Source organism: Apis mellifera, linkage group LG13 (genome assembly GCF_003254395.2).
Source record: "Apis mellifera strain DH4 linkage group LG13, Amel_HAv3.1, whole genome shotgun sequence".
Lineage (NCBI taxonomy): Eukaryota > Metazoa > Arthropoda > Insecta > Hymenoptera > Apidae > Apis > Apis mellifera.
The window spans coordinates 10,130,431-10,149,814 of NC_037650.1; the positions used below are offsets into that span (position 1 = coordinate 10,130,431).

At 29.2% G+C, this 19,384-nt stretch overlaps 1 protein-coding gene across 4 annotated transcripts in view; it reads right to left on the reverse strand.

Annotated features, from left to right (window-relative positions):
* Window positions 1-19,384, reverse strand: part of For (cGMP-dependent protein kinase foraging) — a 79,874-nt gene that overhangs the window by 22,529 nt on the left and 37,961 nt on the right. The window contains exons 1-3 of one of the 4 annotated variants that reach the window (XM_026444524.1): window positions 17,054-17,461; window positions 14,394-14,949; window positions 11,074-11,240 (exon numbers count right to left, since the gene is read on the reverse strand). In XM_026444524.1, coding sequence (XP_026300309.1) covers window positions 11,074-11,240; window positions 14,394-14,671 — 445 coding nt within the window. In that variant the 5' untranslated portion in view covers window positions 14,672-14,949; window positions 17,054-17,461. 4 annotated transcript variants of the gene reach the window in all.

Sequence of the window (19,384 nt, forward strand, 5' to 3'; positions counted from 1 at the left end):
AGAACAACAAGAACGATAAAAAAAAAAAAAGAAAAGAAAAGAAAAGAAAATAGTTTCTAAAGTTGAATTAAGGTCAGGGAATATACGTTCATCGACAATAATTGAATTGAAAATATATTTTATGGGTAATTAAATTACGCAATTGCAATTAACTTTATCAAGTTTATATAAGCTATAATTATTTTAACGATAAATAATATTAATATATATTTTAATGTTTCTGAAGGCGATTTTAATTTATATATCGACTTCGTATATTTCGTTTTCCTTTTTTTTTTTTTTTTTTTTCTTCTTTTTCTTTGCAAAGAAATGATTGTAAAATGCACGAGGAGTGATTTAGCCGAGCAGCAGTAATCACTTTTCGCGTTTAAAAGATAGGAGCATTAACAGGGTTGAGTAACGTTGCTCTTGCGATAGAGACGTCCGACCTAAATCTAGTTTTCACGATCGCTGACTGATAGGCAGGAATTAATCACACACTGTGTACTGTTTATAATGTAAAAAAAATATAATAATCTTGTATTCCACTCGAATAAAAACATGAAATTTGCATTCTTTTTTTCTTTTTTGCATCGATTAGATAAAAATATATCACGATCGAGGAGAAATTCGTTATAAGTTACGCGATATTTTTAGAATTTTTCCAAGATTTCGTTTATATTACGATGGAATATAAATATTATTCGAAATCAAATTGATTTACAAAGATATATCCCTCTTCGAATTTCAATATTTTAATTCCGGTTTCGTGTTCGCGGTTCACTTTCATCGTCCACCACCACGACGAGATTTCGTTGCTTGATCCCGATCGAATCAAGGACAAATATTTTTCACGGTATTATACAAAAGCTGCGGTCGCGCAGCGATCGAGACTCGACCCGGATCTAGACGCTGCCTGCGAACGAACTGCGGTGGTAAACCAGTCTTCGCGGATACGTACACCGTCTAATTGACGGTGTCCTCTGTCTACTAGGTTTGTGTTTAAGTTTTTGATTAGATAATTTTCTCGCGTCTCGCGTTATTGTGAAAAGAAGGGGAAAAAAAATATGAAAATTGATATCTTCGATGATACGTGGAAAGATAGACAAAGCGTTTAAAATACAATTGCCGTTCAATTTGTGATCAATTTGATTACGGGACGTTCGAGCGTGATTTTCACGTTTTTTTTTTTTTTTTTTTTTTTTTTTTTTTTTTTTTTTTTTTTGCTTTCGAATTACGCGAGATTTTATCTTATTCGATGTAACGGATCTGTTAATCGTTTGCATTGTGTTTGATGGAGATGGAAGCGACACTAGCGCCACGCGGCTGGTAATTACAATATCCAATGTATATCTTTATATATATATTTATTTTATCTATCTATGCATTTTTTTTTAAATTACGTTTTTAATAATATCTCTTCAAAACCTTGAAAAAATTCTGTTTTAATAGCAGGAACTAAAGTAATAAAATATGGAAGTCATAATAAAGCGAAGAGATAAGAAAAAAGTAATGAAAAGAAAACAGTAACAATTACAATGGCGTTATCAATGACATTAATATCGAAGATTTTTCTATCAGAATTATATATATATATATATATATATATATATTATTTATATAAAAGAAAATGTGTAATCGAGAATCAAGAAGATAAGATTTATAAAATTAATTCGTATCTGAATTAATATTATTTAAAATTAAATCTCTCAAGCAAGTTGAAATTTATTTTATTATTTATTTATTTTACATTGGAAAATTTTTCAATCTCTTATTTATTCATTTTTTTCTAAAGATTCTTTTCTGATAAAAATTTATCATTTTTTAATTCGATGCTTTTTCCTAAATACAGTATTTTTATTCAATTATCTTGCTTTAATTTTATTCTTATTTGCCTTTCTCTTGGATTGGAAAGAAAATTAATCAATTACGAAATATCTTAGGAACGTTGTTCACGATGTTCACATTTTCTTTAGATTATCATCACCTTTTCTTTCTTTTTTTTTCTATTTTTTTTAGATTCTGAAACAATGCTGACATTTTCTACCATTGAATACATTTCCATAAAGCCTCTTTCCTTTCAATAGTTTTCTCGATTTTGGATTACTTTCGAAGGATAAAATATAATTTGACAATGATAATTATGCTCTAAAATCATAAAAAAAGATCTAAAATTAATTATTCGAAATTTACAATTAACAAATAATCTTTAAAAAAATTTAATATTTTTAGAAGGAAAATTTAGAATTTAACTTCAATATGTACGTACTCGCAAAGTGTCGAAATAAATATTCTGTTAATTATTAACACAATTAATTCACTGACCTATCTACCTAATGAACAATCGATCAACGATATCGACTCAACGAAGAACGTATTCGAGCAAGGATCGTCGCCAAAAATGGCCATCACGTACTGAATCACTTAGAATATTTTAACCATTATGGCGATCAATCGAAAATAAATCAACCCTTAAGTCATTTCCTTATATAACTTTTGCCTTTTCAGTTTGAATCTCGGCAAAGAATTTTCGGATCGTTACTTTTTCGTCATTTCTATATAAAGGATTCTTCCTTTGTTCTTCTTCTTTGACCAAAAAAAAAAAAAAAAAAAAAAAAAAAAAAGAAAAATAAAATCTTCAATTTTATTATTAATTATAACTTATTCTCGTTTAATCGTTGAAAGTTGATGGCAAGGAAAGTTGATTAATGATAATTTTTTTTACATTTTATACGGAAGTATAATGTATGTTAGTTACTCTATAATTAAATAGAAATCAAAATAGATATTACATGAAATATTTTCTACGCGAGGCTCTTATTAGATTGTTTATCTTTGTGACAGTGATTGCTTAATAATATTAGATATTAGATGGATTATGAAAATGTCAATAGAAAGTAATTATTTAATGATTATTTTAAAATGATAATTCGACATTTTATCAGAAATAATTATCATTTACATTTCACAGATTATTTCTCTCTCCCTCTTTTTTTTTTTTTTATTTAATCGTTTCTAATGTTCTAATGTCTTTTTCTCAGAATGATTATATTTTTACATATATACATATATATATATATATTTTTTTTTTTTCATCACTTTAATTATTTTAACGATAAATATATCTATAAATAGTTATTTTCTTTTATCATTAGAAAACTTATGAAACAACAAGATTAAAATGATCTAAGATTTCAACACAATTGATGATTTTCGATAAATAAACTTGAGTAAAAATGAGAATGCTTGTCAATTTTTATTTTTTCTTAAAAAAAAAAAACATTTATCTATTATAAGCTTATCTTACGTTTAAAATTTAAAATCTTCAATTTTTATCTTATTTATTATCGTTATCTTGTATTTATTTAAAAAAATTTTAAGTTCTCTTCAACAAGAGTTCAAACGATTTTTAACAAAGTATTCATCAATGTAAACTATTATGAAAATACTGATTTTCTTTTTTTTTTTTTTATTTAAATCACGAGATCGATCATCACACGAACAATATCTGTAAAAAGAGAATATAAACAGGATCTAATTCAATATCCTTTTTCCATCAATTATCTTCGAAACAGCAACCAACCAATAATAAAAACCAAGCCAAGAGATCTATCAGAATCCAATCTCATTCAACCTACACGTCTATTCACAACTTATTCTCGCGACCTTTCCAAAAAAGGGTCTCTAAAGCCATTAATCTTTTGCATACTAAATGTATTCTAGACACGATCGTTTCCTATAGAAGACGTGCGATTTCCTATGACCATCCAAATATGGTACGTCATCATTCAATTAAATCTTGCAACGATTTTTTCACGTACTATGGCGCACTGTATTTTTAATTACAAAGTAAATAAAAGAAAGAGACGTCGAAAAAGCATTTTTAAAAAATGCTAGCGAACAAAATTATATTTTCACATTATTATAAATGTTTAAATTTAACATAATCGTATCCCATCGAAGACTAATTTATATTTGCACAAATTTTTAATATTCCACATAAAAATAAAGCTCAAGATACGAAATTTACAAAATTACAATTATCTTTTACAACTTTTGCCGAAAATTTAAATGGATCAGTAATATTCCACGAATACGTAAGAATAAAATCCAAGATGTAAAATTTCTACAATTATCTTAAACAACTCTTGCCAAAAATTCAAATGAATCAATTCCTTCCAATATTCTAATATATAAAGATAAAACTTAAGAAATTTCTACAATTATTTTTAACAACTCTTGCCAAAAATTCAAACGAATTGACTCTTCCAATATTTTAATATATAATATTATTCGAATATATAAAAATAAAACTTAAGAAATTTCTACAATTATTTTAAACAACTCTTACCAAAAATTCAAACGAATTGACTCTTTCAATATTCTAATATATAAAGATAAAACTTAAGAAATTTCTACAATTATTTTTAACAACTCTTGCCAAAAATTCAAATGAATTGACTCTTCCAATATTTTAATATATAATATTATTCGAATATAATATAAAGATAAAACTTAAGAAATTTCTACAATTATCTTAAACAACTCTTGCCAAAAATTCAAACGAATCGACCTTTCCAATATTCTAATATTTTAATATTCGAATATATAAAGATAAAACTTAAGGAATTTCTACAATTATCTTAAACAACTCTTGCCAAAAATTCAAACGAATCGACCCTTCCAATATTCTAATATTCTAATATTCGAATATATAAAGATAAAACTTAAGGAATTTCTACAATTATCTTAAACAACTCTAACCAAAAATTCAAACGAATCGACTCTTCCAATATTTTAATATATAAAGATAAAACTTAAGAAATTTCTACAATTATCTTAAACAACTCTAGCCAAAAATTGAAATTTCGTTAAAAATAAAACTTAAGAAATTGTAAAAAATTCAACCAACCCTTTCAATATTCTAAAATTCTAATATTCAAATATATAAAGATAAAACTTAAGGAATTTCTACAATTATCTTAAACAACTCTATCACAAAAATTGAAATTTCGTTAAAAAGGAGAAATTCTCTCGGGAATACCTTCGCGTATCTGTCGCCTCCTGAGCGGAGGAGGGGCGCCGGTTCTTCGTCTCCTGGCGTAGGTGTGAACCGGTACGATCAGCCTCGGCCTCGGTATGAGAAATCCACCTTTGTTATTTCCAGGCTGGTTCAGCTCGCTCGATTCGCTGTCACTGGTCCCAGTGCTGCTCGATCTCCTCGACTCCGAATCCTCTCTCGCTGAACATCCGACGCGGCCATCCCCAAGAACACCCTCGAGCTGGGAGATCACCTCGGCGTACGGCTGCCTGTATTCGTCCTCCCTCGACGGAGGCTTGCTCCTTCCGTTGCCGGTCGTCCAGTTCACGCCGCACTCTCGCCAACTGGCCTCGTACAGAAGCTCCATGGCCCTCCCCCGAGTAGCGTCAGGGTCCAACAGTAATTCTGGATCCTCCAACACCGCTCTGCCGGGATAACTTCTCACTTTCATGGTTTGGATTCACTTCTTCCCTTTCCTTTTTTTTAAAGAATCCTTAAGAACTCGTCTCGTTTTTCCAGTCGAAGAAGGTACAAGAACGATTCTTTTTTCGAAAGAGAATTCTTACGAAAAGTTTGAGTATATTTGTTTGAAGGAGTAGAGTTAGTTTTTCCTAGTTTCTCCTCTTCTTGGAATCTCTCTAAGATCTCGTCTCTATTTTAGAGGCTATCTCGTTAATTTTACGGATGGATTTACTTTTTAAACGAAAGATCCTTGACACGAGAAAATTGAAGCAACAAAGATGAAGCAGAAGAGCGTTTTATTAGTTTTAAATCTATGAAATCAATGAAATCGGACGGTAATGGGATTTTTCTTTCTTTCTTTCTTCGAACACGAAGAAGAATTAAACCTGTTTATTAATTTCCTCTGTTTCGAGATTTTTATTATTTGCTCGTTTATAAATCAGATAAATCAGATACAAGATATAAGACCGTCAGACCGTTGCTCCGGGTCGTCGGTTAGAAAGGTTTGGTCCAGTGAGACGACCTTGGGTATGAGTCATTGCGCTGGACATTTTCCAGCATCGACTTGCACTTTTCATTCGTATCGAATCTTATAACTCGAATCTCCAATCACCTCTACGAAATCACCTTTTCGATTTCGTTTGCACGAAATTAACGATCAAAGGAATAATATCTGCTCAAATCGATAGATAGAACTTACCACGTTTACCGATCAAAAAGTATTCGATTTCACGAATACAAATCAAATTGTCTCAGGTTTGTCACACGAAAAAAATCGGAGACGAATTATCTGGCATTTGTCCAGATAGTTTGCCGAGAGAAGATCGATGAGCGTCTCCTCCTCGATCTTCCTGTCCTCTTGTTTTCAACGTCGCCTCCCCGAGTCAAAACTCGCTCTTTAAAAACCCGCGCGTTCCCAGTCGCATAAATCACACGGGTGAGCCACGTGTCCCGGCCGCCGTGAATCTCAGCCGGTGCACGGTTTTTAAACGAAACGCGGGGTTCACCGTCCTTCCAAGGGTTCCTTCAACGGCTCCTCGCCGGCTCATGCTTCACGGCGGTGCGCAAATGACAGCCGACAGTCGGCGGAAAATTGCGAGTTGCGAGATTTTCGAGCGGAATAATTGCAGGCTGGCGCGGAGCGGAACAACGACGCGATCTATTTTTAGTCGATCTCTTCCGATACGAGTAGTGTCCATCGATTCCAACGACCACCTAGCCTTTCCCTCACACTAATTTCACACCGTGTCTCCTTCCATATCCTCCTTTCCTTTCCATCATCCACTTTTTCCTCGATCGAGCTTCATCCAATCACTCTTCGATCCTTGATCCTTGATCCTCTCCTTGATCCTCTAGCTGATTCGTTTCAGGATAAATAGATATATATATATATTATTCGAGACGTGGTGAAACAGGAGAGGTTAAAAGAAATTTGTTTTCTCAACGAGGATGATCGACGTAGCAGGATCGTAGGAAATCGAAAATCGCGGTCTTTTTTTTTCTTTCCTATTTGTCGGTGAGAGAGAAGATTCACTCGCGCGCGAGAATCGTTTGGAAAATTTTCGAGGAGCGAGGAGCGTTGGACGTCCTCGCACAAAGGAGGATCCTGACGCGAACGAGGACACCGGCAGGACCACTCCTTCGAGACTGACGCTCACTGACAGCGTTCACGACTGGTGAAATGTACGCCCGCAAAGAGCGTGCACACGAGAAACTCCCTTCCTCTCCGATTCTCCGTCGCCCCACCACCGCGCGCTGCTCGCGAGAGAAAGGACAGTGGCTCTCAACCGAGCGTGCCTGCAACCACTCCCACGTATGTACCGGGTGACTCGAGAGTCATGCAACGAGAATTTAGGAATTCGAACGAGTATATACGTTTCAGAGATTCTTTTTCCATTCTCGAAAACAAATTTTCGACTTCGTATTCGTATTCGATACACAATACAAATAATTATATCTATACGTTGTATTTAAGTTCGATCGATAATACAGGTAATATTTATCTTGCAAGAATATTTATATTGAATCAGGTGTTGTAATCTGTGAAATAGATTTAATAAAATAGATTTGTTTTTTTTTTTTTTTAAAGATATTCACTCGTGCGAATAATTAATAACAAGGTTATTAATTCTATGGAGATATAAAAAATTTTTGATGAGAAAGAATATCACTCTTTATGAAAAAAATTCTATTTTCTTGGCTCGTTGCATATATACAATTTGAAAATCAGGTTATATAAGTCAGTAAGGGATTAATGATAAGAGGATACAGAGGAGTACACCAGATATGCTGGATACATTTTATCTGAATTTGTTTACCCTTTGTAAATCACGGTGAAATAATATACCCTAATTGTGAGAATAAGATCAACAGATATACAGAGGATGTTTGTCAGATATAGTGGGAACACATACAAGCAAAAGTGGAGCAATCTTGATTGAAAATGATTTCTCGTTCGATGCCTATTTGTATTTTATTCCTTCCTTCCTTCATTCCTTTCGTTGCATCATTATTTTCTATTTGTGGATTTTCTTTTATATTTTTTCGATCAGGTTTCTGTAACAGCTCCGATATCAAAATCTATCTTCTTTTTTATTCGTCCTGCTTTTCAAAGATAAAATTAAAATATTTTGATCTATAAAATACACGTACATTTTTTACTGAAGAAAAAAAGAAAATGTAACGAAAGTATCGTAGATAATTTAATGCAATTATTTTGATGACATTTTATGACACGGAACAATCTTATAAATAATATTATATCGAAGTATTAATTGCTATGCTATTACAGTATGCGAACTTCCGAGAGAAAGAGCATTGGTTCTCATTTTTCCTGATTAGAATAGATTGGAATAGATAAAGATTTATTTCGAGGATTTGATGTCTGTATTTATATAACGAATTCATTTTTATTCCGATAAGTAATATAATAATTATTATAATGAATCATATTGCTTTATAATATGATAAACGAGATATAAATTTATTAGCTTTCCTGTTAAATAATTTATCTTAACATTCTCATTTCTACGTATACAATTATGAATTATATTAATATGAATATCACGTATGATTGATTATTTAATATATTAAATTTAACCTGCCCTATGTATCATAATTATCAAAATATTGATTCAAGAAGAAAATACTTAGAAGTTAAATCAATCGTTTCAAAGAAATCATTCGTGTCTTTAATTAAAGATAAGTTATTGTATATCATAAGTTATTTCAATCTTCTTTCAGTTAACAAATTATCTTTTCTATGTATACGTTGCTATAAATAAATAAGTTCCTGTGCTATAAAAAATTTTTTTTCTTCTTCTTTTGTTTATATTTTTCGTATCAATAACAATAAATTTTTTCCCGTTGAATAAATGATTTCTGTATAATAATTTGCGTAATCGAATTTCAACGTTAACGTTGTTACACGTATATGGCTTATAACGTTATAACGTGGCCATTATAACGTAAAAATTCACGTTATTACGTTACACGTTGACCCACTACGTTCGAATTTAATTGTAGTATCGTTGCTGGTTGCGCAAAACGTCTGAATGCGTTCAACCGGTACCGGAAGTAAAAGGAAATTCGTCGAGAATGAAACTCTATATGACTGTACATATGAAATATTCGTGTGAAATTTCTTGCCAATATAGTATATTATAATCATATTGGAAGTTTATATAATGTGTATATATATATATATATATATGAAAAATATAAAAACAAAAACTTTATTGACGTAATATGCATTAATAATATATATATTTTAATTATTGATAATATTAGAAAAGGAAATTATACATTCAATGATGAATGATATCATAAAAATAATAAATATAGTATGAAAAATATATATATATATATATTAAAAATATTAAGATATTAAGATGATAAATATTGTATAATATAAGGTATATTGATAATAAATATTCGTGGAATATTTTTCTGAAGGATTGATTCCAGAGGAAGAAAGAAACACGAAAGTTGATATACAAAAATTTTGCTTATTTATTAAGTTACATGTAATTGAAGTTTGCTTTCGGTGGAGAGAGATAGCGTTAGAGTGAGACGGCTTCATCTTTGTTACATTATCGCGCCACACCGCGGCGCACCGTGTCATTCTATCTCCGTCTCACTTCGTCTAACGTTTAAATCCAACGTATATCTTTCCATTTCAAAATATTTAAAATGTTTTCTCTTCCATTTTTTTTTTTGTAAAATAAAATATAATAAAATCAATTATTAAATTTTTACCCGTCTTTCTAGTTCACTGACGATATTAAAACTTTTGTCTTCCCTCCATGACAAGGAAGAATTAAATTCCAGAAACGAATTTTGAAAATTGGAAAATATCAGATGGATGATTTTGGACCGATTTTGCGAGATATCGAGCGAAATTTATTTAAATACGAGCTGATCCTTATCGTTTCGAAAGAATGCGTCGTATTTTCAGCAACATTTTATTTATAACTACCGCTACGGGAACCGGTTTTTCGGAAGAAAAGTCAATGCTTGAATCATTCGATTCCTGTAAAGAACGATGAATCATACGGTGCATAGTTTGCCCGCGGATTCAAATTGAACTTATTGGGAATTTCTCTCCGATATCAAAATGATTTCAATATTGTTTTTAAATAGTTGTGATTATTTTCTGCGAGCTAATTATTTTCTTTACCATCGGAGTGAATGGCGCGAAATTTAAATTTAATCAATCTCTAAAAAGTATGAATTTAATACACTTCGATTTATTTAATAAATTCTAAAGAAACATTAAGCACTTTTCATTGTTTCAGCACTGAATAATAACTCAAAAAATTAAGTAATTTAATTAAAACGATAAATTTATTCGTATTCATATTAATAATTTATACGAATCGAAAAATGTGACAATCATCAAAGGACAAATTAAATTAATAAATTACGATTGACAAGAAAAATTGCAAATATTATCGATTTATAGGAACATTAAAAAACACAATCCAATGGAATTAATATAAAATCAAAGAAATTTCCGAATCACGACGCGAGAGGACGTAACAGTACACTATACGATCTCAACAATGGTTGACCTCGAGTGTTCGACTTGGTGAATATAAACTGAAATTGTACGATGCAAGGAAGATTAACAGTCATAACGATTCCGTCATTCATGAAACTCCTTTGTCATGGATGATTTTCCGCCCATGTTCATTAAAGCATGGCCATCTAACTATTTATAACCGGAACGTATGAAAAAGTGTAATCATGGACTAACTTTGTCTAAGGAATTCATTATAATCGTTGAATGAAATCAATACATTTTCCATCACTGTCTTTTTTTTTTTTTTTTTACTTTTTTTTTTTAATTTATAATGATTCATTTTCATTGCAACGAGGCTTTTTTTTAATTAAAGAAAGAGATACATAAAATACAACACCTTTTTCTCATAAGCATACGAATATTTTTAATAATTCTTTTCTAAGATAATTTGAAAGAAAAATTTTGAAATTAATTTCAATCACTTTTCTTCTAATTTATGTGGATTAAGCGAAACTGTTGCAACATCTTACGAAAGAAAATATATAATTTGGACAGATTTGTGACTCACCCTCCATAACATACACAATGGAACCAACATCTCCTTCACGTATGATGGTTGAACCAGCCGAGAAGGTAACAGGATACATGCAATCCACGATCTCTCGGATCTGCGTCAGCTCGAGGTTCTTCATGAAGTCATTGTCCAAAATGGCTGCTTTGATCAGTTCACGAGATCTATGAACAGAAAAAGAAATGATATATTTTCAATAATTATTCATTCCATTATTATATTATCATAATTCGCATAAAAATCATAAGATCAAAATTTGCAATACGAAAAGATTCAAATAATAATTTATATCTGGACTAGTCTATCTATTAATAATTATATTTTATAATTATTAATTGCAGAGTGGAATTTAAATGTAAACTAAAATAATAATATTATTATAATTCACACAAAAATCATAAAATCAAAATTTATAATACAAGAAAAGATCCAAATAATAATTTATTTCTGGACAATTTATCGTATATTTTATAATTATTAATCGCAGAGTAGAATTTAAATGTAAACTAAAATAATAATATTATCATAATTCGTATAAAAATCATAAGATCTAAATAATAATTTATTTCTGGATTAATCTATCGTATTAAGCACGATATATTATTATTAACGATTGCAGAGTGGAATTTAAACATAAACCAATAATATTATTATAATTCACATAAAAATCATAAGATCAAAATTTGCAATACGAAAAGATCCAAATAATAATTCATTTTTGAACAATCATATATCTTATAATTATTAATTGCAAAGAATACGAATTTAAACATAAATTAAAATAATAATATTATTATGATTCAAATAAAAATCACAAGATCAAAATTTGCAATATGAAAAAAATCTAAATAATAATTCATTTCTGGACAATCTATCATATCTTTAAGTACGATATATTATTATTAATGATTACAGAGTGGAATACAAATTTAAACTAAAATAATAATATTATTATAATTCGCACAAAAATCATAAGATCAAAATTTGCAATACGAAAAGATCTAAATAATAATTCATTTCTGGACAATCTATCGTATATTTTATAATTATTAATCGCAAAGAATACAAATTTAAACTTAAACTAAAATAATAATATTATTATGATTCAAATAAAAATCACAAGATCAAAATTTGCAATACAAAAAGATCCAAATTATCTTATGATTTTTGTGCGAATTATAATAATATTATTATTTTAGTTTACATTTAAATTCCACTCTGCGATTAATAATTATAAAATATACAATAGATCCATAATAATTCATTTCTGGACATTTTATCCTATTAAGCACTATTATTAACAGAGTGGAGTTACGAATTTAAAATACTCAAAAAAAAAAAAAAAAAAAGAAAAAAGAAAAAGGTACTTCACACGCGCGCACACCTTCGGTTATCAAACGATCCACAACATCAAGGTCGTCTCCATTGATGATCAAATTAATCATCAAAAATAAACTTAAGAAAGTGTAATAAAAGCGTCGTCATTTCTAAATATACGACACAAGAGTTTGAGGTACGGCCACATTACTTATCTTCCCGTATATATACTTACTCGTGCACACACCGGTGTAACAGGTGCAGTGTGATAATAGTTCGGTGCTTTTGATGTTTCGCTCGGGGAATAAATGCGAGCATTACCATCCTAACGCCAACTTGTAACGTTAAGCATCTTACGTAGCCGCTTAATGCGAAAATTGCTACGAGGATTCCTAGAATTTTGCTTGATTGAGCTGTTATAAAAATTTTTTCTTTTTCCTCTCCTTAATACCGATCCAGGGGAATTTATTCCTTCTCTTAACTGAAGTGAAATAGTTCGATAAATAACGCGTAGAAAATTGTAAAGATACTAATCGATCTTAATTTGATTAAAACACGTTGTGATTTATCGTATGGATTTATACATACGATTTTCCATTCTATTAAAAATTACGTTTCAACGCGTGTTTATGTAATATCCTTGGATATATTTATAGATACGTGCCAGATTATATATTTTTCAACAAGGCGATCTTTCAATTATTTTTTTCTTCTTTTTTTTTACTATTAATTTTAAATTTTCAAAAATTTATTGGTGAATGAATTTCATGATAATTTTGGGAATTTTTTAGGAAAAATTAGAATAAATTAGAATTGGGATTTTTGTAATTAATTTATGGTACGATGATAAAAATAAATTTTTTGGAAGCGCGAAAGTTAGGACGAATAGGGCATAGCTCGTCGATGAAAGAAGGTTACTTAAGAAGAAACGACACGAAGCGAAGTTAACGAAGCCACGTGTCGCGCATTAAAAATAGTTTGAATGTAACACCCTGTCACGTATTTTTGCTGTAACGCCATTTGTACAGGTGAAACCATGAGTTGAAATTGCGCAACGCCATAACTAAATTTCACTCTTACAATAGTTGTATGCTTGATCATTGAATCGATCTTTCTTGGCTTGGCTTCGAGCAATAACGGATTACTATTAATCCCTGTTACTGTACACTTACATCGTGTTGTCAGTAACGTTATTTTAAAAACACTAGTTACAAGTTGTTATATTATCAATTTGCATCGTTGCAAAAATTTTTTAACAAAGCATTATTATTAATAGTTTTTCTATAAAATTCCGAGATTATAAAAAGGATTTAAAAATATCTCTTATTGTTTTTTTTCTTCGAAATTTTTATGCAAATGTAAGAGAAAAAAAAAATTGTCTGGATACATAATAGTGCAATCCAAAAAAAGACAGGTAAATACTAATCTAAAGAATATCAACGCGTATAAATAAACTGTGATGAAAGATACGTAGGAAGATCAGAAGCATAATATTGCGCTGATGCATATAGATGTCGCTAGATAACATTTCTAGTAACTTAAACGTCACCTAAAAACATCGATCAACTGTGCTCGAGAGCGGCTAATTTATTTGATCTCTAAAATAAAGTCGTATCTTTAAACTTCAGCTTCGAGCTTTAACACATTTTTCATCATCGAAGTCTAAAAAAAGTATTTAAATTAGATTTAATAGTTTAAGAAAATTAAAAAAACTTATTAAAACGAAAAATAAATAAATAAAACTTATAATTCAGTATACGATATATTTGTAAAATTGAGAAAAGATGGAGGAAATTTAATTGACATTATGTTGAAATTATGTGTAACTATGGATACAAAATTAGGACGTTGAATTTGATAACGTATCTGAAGATAATCGAAATAAGTAATGCTTTTTTAATAAGTAATTACCAAAAATTCCGAGAGGCGTTAATGATTGTTGTTAACGTTTCTATTGAAAAATATATGTACAAGAAAAATATAATCGAATTCTCTAGTACCTTTGAGGTTTCTGAAACTTCACGATTACCCTGGTGTCTTTGGTAAGAGGCTCGGCGGAAATTGCCTGTCTCTTGGCTCTCTGGCCAGATCCAATCCCACTGGAGGCCAAGCTGAAATCGACTATCTGCCGGAACTTGTCGATCTCGTTCTGAAGATATCGAATGGTAATATCTCGTTCTTCCAAAGCTTTTTCGAGCATCTCGATCACCTCGTCGCGACGTCGCAGCGCCTCCGTCCTCTCGTACAGCAATCGTTTCAGATCTCGTATCGAATCCATGATCGGGAAATATTTATCTTATTTATTTATTTAATTCAATAAAATAATTCGTTCGAATATTTCAGGAGGGAGGTACATGTGTCGTGCACTCTACGTATTCTTAATTCGATCTTAATTCGATTTTATGTATCTTGCACACTTTTACACTGATATGGTTTCCTATTTTTCATTGGATTTCACTTTTGATGTGTAATTGATGTATCCTTTTTTTTTTTTAAGCTTGTACTTAAGAAGATGAGTTTTTGAATCGTCTTAATCATTTACATTTCTTCTTCACTCTTCACGTATTATTATTGTTATTGCAATTATAAAATTGTTAGAAAAAAATTTTAATTACGATGATTTATACAGAGATTGGTGATTCTGAGGGGAGTGGAGATTTGTTTGATATTTCAAATGATTTACAATATTTGAATATTTAAAATTTAAAAATTTTAATGCATTATTTCATCTATGATATCTAATTATTTCGATCATATGGAAAGCTACTTTAAACGAATCGTGGTAGATAAAAATATCATCATTAGTTAAAATCTTCAACGTATTATCTCTCAGGATATCAAGAGAAACAAATTTAAATTAAAATAATTCTGCTAAAGATAAAGTCGTGTATCTGATTTGAATCGTATTTTGAAAATAATTTGGGACGATTCTATCCATGCTTTAATGAACACGTTATTATCGTTTGCTTGAACTATAAATCTGAATTTATAAGATAAAGATCTAAGCGGAAGCAAGCAGCACAGAACTTCCCAAAGATTATTAAAGTTCTTGCAGGATCGATAGATCTATAAGAATCCAGAATTTTAACGATAACGATTTATCTTAAAACTCGTTCATTGAGTTTGAATCGAATTAAAGTAAAATTTCTTATATTCTTGTTTTAATAATATTCAGGATACGCTTGTTAATTTTTCTCATAAACTATTTTTTAAATTTATTAGAAATAATAGAAAATTTTTTTCCTTTCGGTCAAAAATTTCATTCAATAATGCAATCAATCGTTTTGATAAGAAAGTATTAATTATTCTAAATTGTTACACTATGCATTTTATGTAACTGATAATTTGTATTAAAAAAAAAAAAAAATATTGAAAAGAAAATTGGCCGTTTTGATAGAAGACGAATTTTTTTTTTTATTTTTTTTTGCATCAATTTGTTCCAGCAAGATACCAGGTATTCCGATTATGTAATAGCAATTTCGAACGTTCTTGAGCTTCTCTGATAGAATCGAAATAGGTATACGTACTTTCGAAAATAACCGTGGAATAATAATGATCGACACTTCTGACGACTGGTTGGTGTCTTGTCAGCCTTCCTTTTGTATTTTTGAAGCAAGAATAGAATAGAGTTCGCTTTCAAAATTATTTAAATTATATTCATTCCTCTAATAATTGGATTTCACTAGCGCTATACAATAAATTTATAATTACTTTTTCCCAAAAAACCTATATACATATATAAATTAACGTGTATAAATAATAGATATAGATAACTCTTTTATAAAATACTTGGAAAATTATTTTATTGCTTTCCAATTTTTTTACGAGGTTATTTCACACGATTGATAAAAAATTATTTTTTAAATATTTTTTTTTTATCACTGATTAATCATTGAAAATATATAAATTAATATAAATTAATGTATAAATAGTAGATATAGATAAGTCTTTTATAAAATATTTGGAAAATTATTTTATTGCTTTCCAATTTTTTTACGATGTTATTTTACACGATTGATAAAAAATTATTTTTTAAATATTTTTTTTTTTTGTAATCACTGATTAATCATTGAAAATATATAAATTAACATGTATAAATAGTAGATATAGATAACTCTTTTATAAAATACTTGGAAAATTATTTTATTGCTTTCCAATTTTTTTACGAGGTTATTTCACACGATTGATAAAAAATTATTTTTTAAATATTTTTTTTTTTGTAATCACTGATTAATCATTGAAAATATATAAATTAACATGTATAAATAGTAGATATAGATAACTCTTTTATGAAATACTTGGAAAATTATTTTATTGCTTTCCAATTTTTTTACGAGGTTATTTCACACGATTGATAAAGAATTATTTTTTAAATATTTTTTTTTTTTGTAATCACTGATTAATCATTGAAATTATTTCGATCGACGAATGTATGTTTCGAGTAAAATAAATATCCGGAAGTGTTATAGATAATTTTAATTTCATAATCAACAAGTTTCGATCTTAAAAATTACTATTTGAATAAGCGGAATAATTTTATCCAAGAAAAATAATCAAATATCGTTTAAATCGATTAAAGTTTATTTTTAAGTTTTAAAAAAAAATTTCATTCGAATCAATCCAATTTCTGTTCACGATCAAATTTTCAATAAACACCTACGATCTTCTTCATCATCCAATATTATTTTTGACGTAATTGTTATCACACCCTTTTCCTTATCTACTATTAAAATATCACTATTTTCACACGAAATTTCACATGTCACATCATTTCTATACGATCTTGAAAAACGATCAATAAAATTCACATTAAAATTAACGTTTTTATTTCAAACTTTTTAAATTTATTTTTCTACACAATTCATTTTTTTATTCACGAACCAAACAAACTTCACATATATATACATATATATATATATTAGAAATTTTGGAAATTGGATTAATCAATTTCTATCTCACGATATTTCTCATTTCGATCGATAAATTGACTGTCGAATCCGTAACGAAAATATCGAATTGGATCGCGATCGATGGAGACGCAGAACCGTCACTTGTAAGAGTCTCCGTCGAACTAACGAGAAAGGCGGTAGATTTGCTCGAAAGAACTCGATGCTCTCTCAACGATGATGACTGTCGATTAGCGTGAGCTCGTACGGGAAAAAGGGATTCGCTTAATTGTATGTTAATACGGGATCGAGATTAGTTAATGTCTATTTAATTGCTCCAAGAATCGATATATGATTATTATATATACATATATATAAAATTGGGCAATTGTATTGGCGATTAATAAAAGGAAAGAAACGAGGAATCTTGCGAAATTGTTGTTGAAATTGTTTACTTGTTGGAAAACTTAATTTTTTTTTTTGATTTTCTTTTAAAATATTTTTATCTATTATTTTATTAAGCAGAGTATTTTAATTTGGCGATGAGAGGAGACAATTAATTCAATTATTATAAGCTGGTTCGATATGAAACGTAAGCAATTTGATTCTAGAATTCGTAAAAGGGGAAAACGATTACGAATTTCCTGTTCTTTCTTCTCGATTTTTTTATCCTTCAATCTCACTTATCTTTGCAAGATCATTAACTAATTTTAACTTTGTCAGATTGTTAACCAATTTCTCGGACGATTACCCAATTATGATATTATTACCTAATCTCGTTTATAATATCTGGATATTTCGCATTATCCTTCAGTCTCGAGTGTTGCTAAAAATAGGCTCTTTTAATTTGGCGCAAATCTGGATAAGATTCACTCGTAATCACACACGTGTAATCGATAACGACGAATTCAAAAAGATACAAATCGATTAATTTTCGAGTTACGTTTATTTCCATTTTCTCTCTTCTCTTGATTATAACAAATTGATGAGAAATAAATCGAATTGGAAGAAGAAAATTGAAGAAGATTATCGACGTAGAGATTTGCCAATCAAATAGACATCGTTTAATCGTTAATTAATTCTTTAATATTTTTTTTTAATGCGTTATTTATTATGTACAATATTTGGTTAATGTATTAATTGTTTAATTAGATAACAATTCGATTCTATTTTTTTATATCGTTTAATCATTAATTAATTCTTTAATATTTGTTTCAATGCGTTATTTATTATGCACAACTGTTCGATATTTGGTTAATGTATTATTAATTGTTTAATTAGATAAGAATTCGATTTATATTTTTTTATATCGAAAGTAACGATGGATAATTTATTTCACGTGAACGATTTGATTCGTTTGTTAAAAGCAATTTGACGAATGCTCGATGAAGTCGTGATCGGGTTTAATTGCTTAAATTAAGTAGCCTGAGGAGATCGAATCTAGAAAATTCTAAAGAATATGTACGAGACATATCGAGATTAAATTTTGATATTTTTTTTTTAAAATTTGAGTTCGTGAGTTTATCCGAATTATTTTCCAATTTCAACTCCAATTTTCTCGAAACTTGGAACGTAATCAATAACGAATTTGCTGAAATTTCAAAATCTTTTGATAAGGAAGATAAGAAAATTTTCAAGCATAATTAATTCCTCTTCGTTGTTAGAATGAATTGAATTATCAAATTGATCAGCTAATTTACGAACAAAATATATTAAAAATTATTCTATAGATATTACTATTAATCTTATAAATAAATAAATAAATAAAAAATAGAGTTATTATAAAATTACAAATTAATCTGTTACAAAATTTGTGTGAAAATAAATCCCACGAAATTCGTTCATAAAAAAATAATTATCGATAAAATTCGCCTTACGAATGTTTATCATCATTCGGCCCAAGAAAAGTGTAAATCCATTGAAATGTAACCATTATTAAATCTTCTTTGAAGATATAATCAAAGTACTAAAAATCACCACTCAGATTACCAACCGTAAATTCGATCAGTAAAAATAATCATTAACTCTCCCCCTCCATCACTGAGATATCCCCACTGTCTATTTTAACATCTCTATTTTTAACCGTTTTATTATCAACACACTTA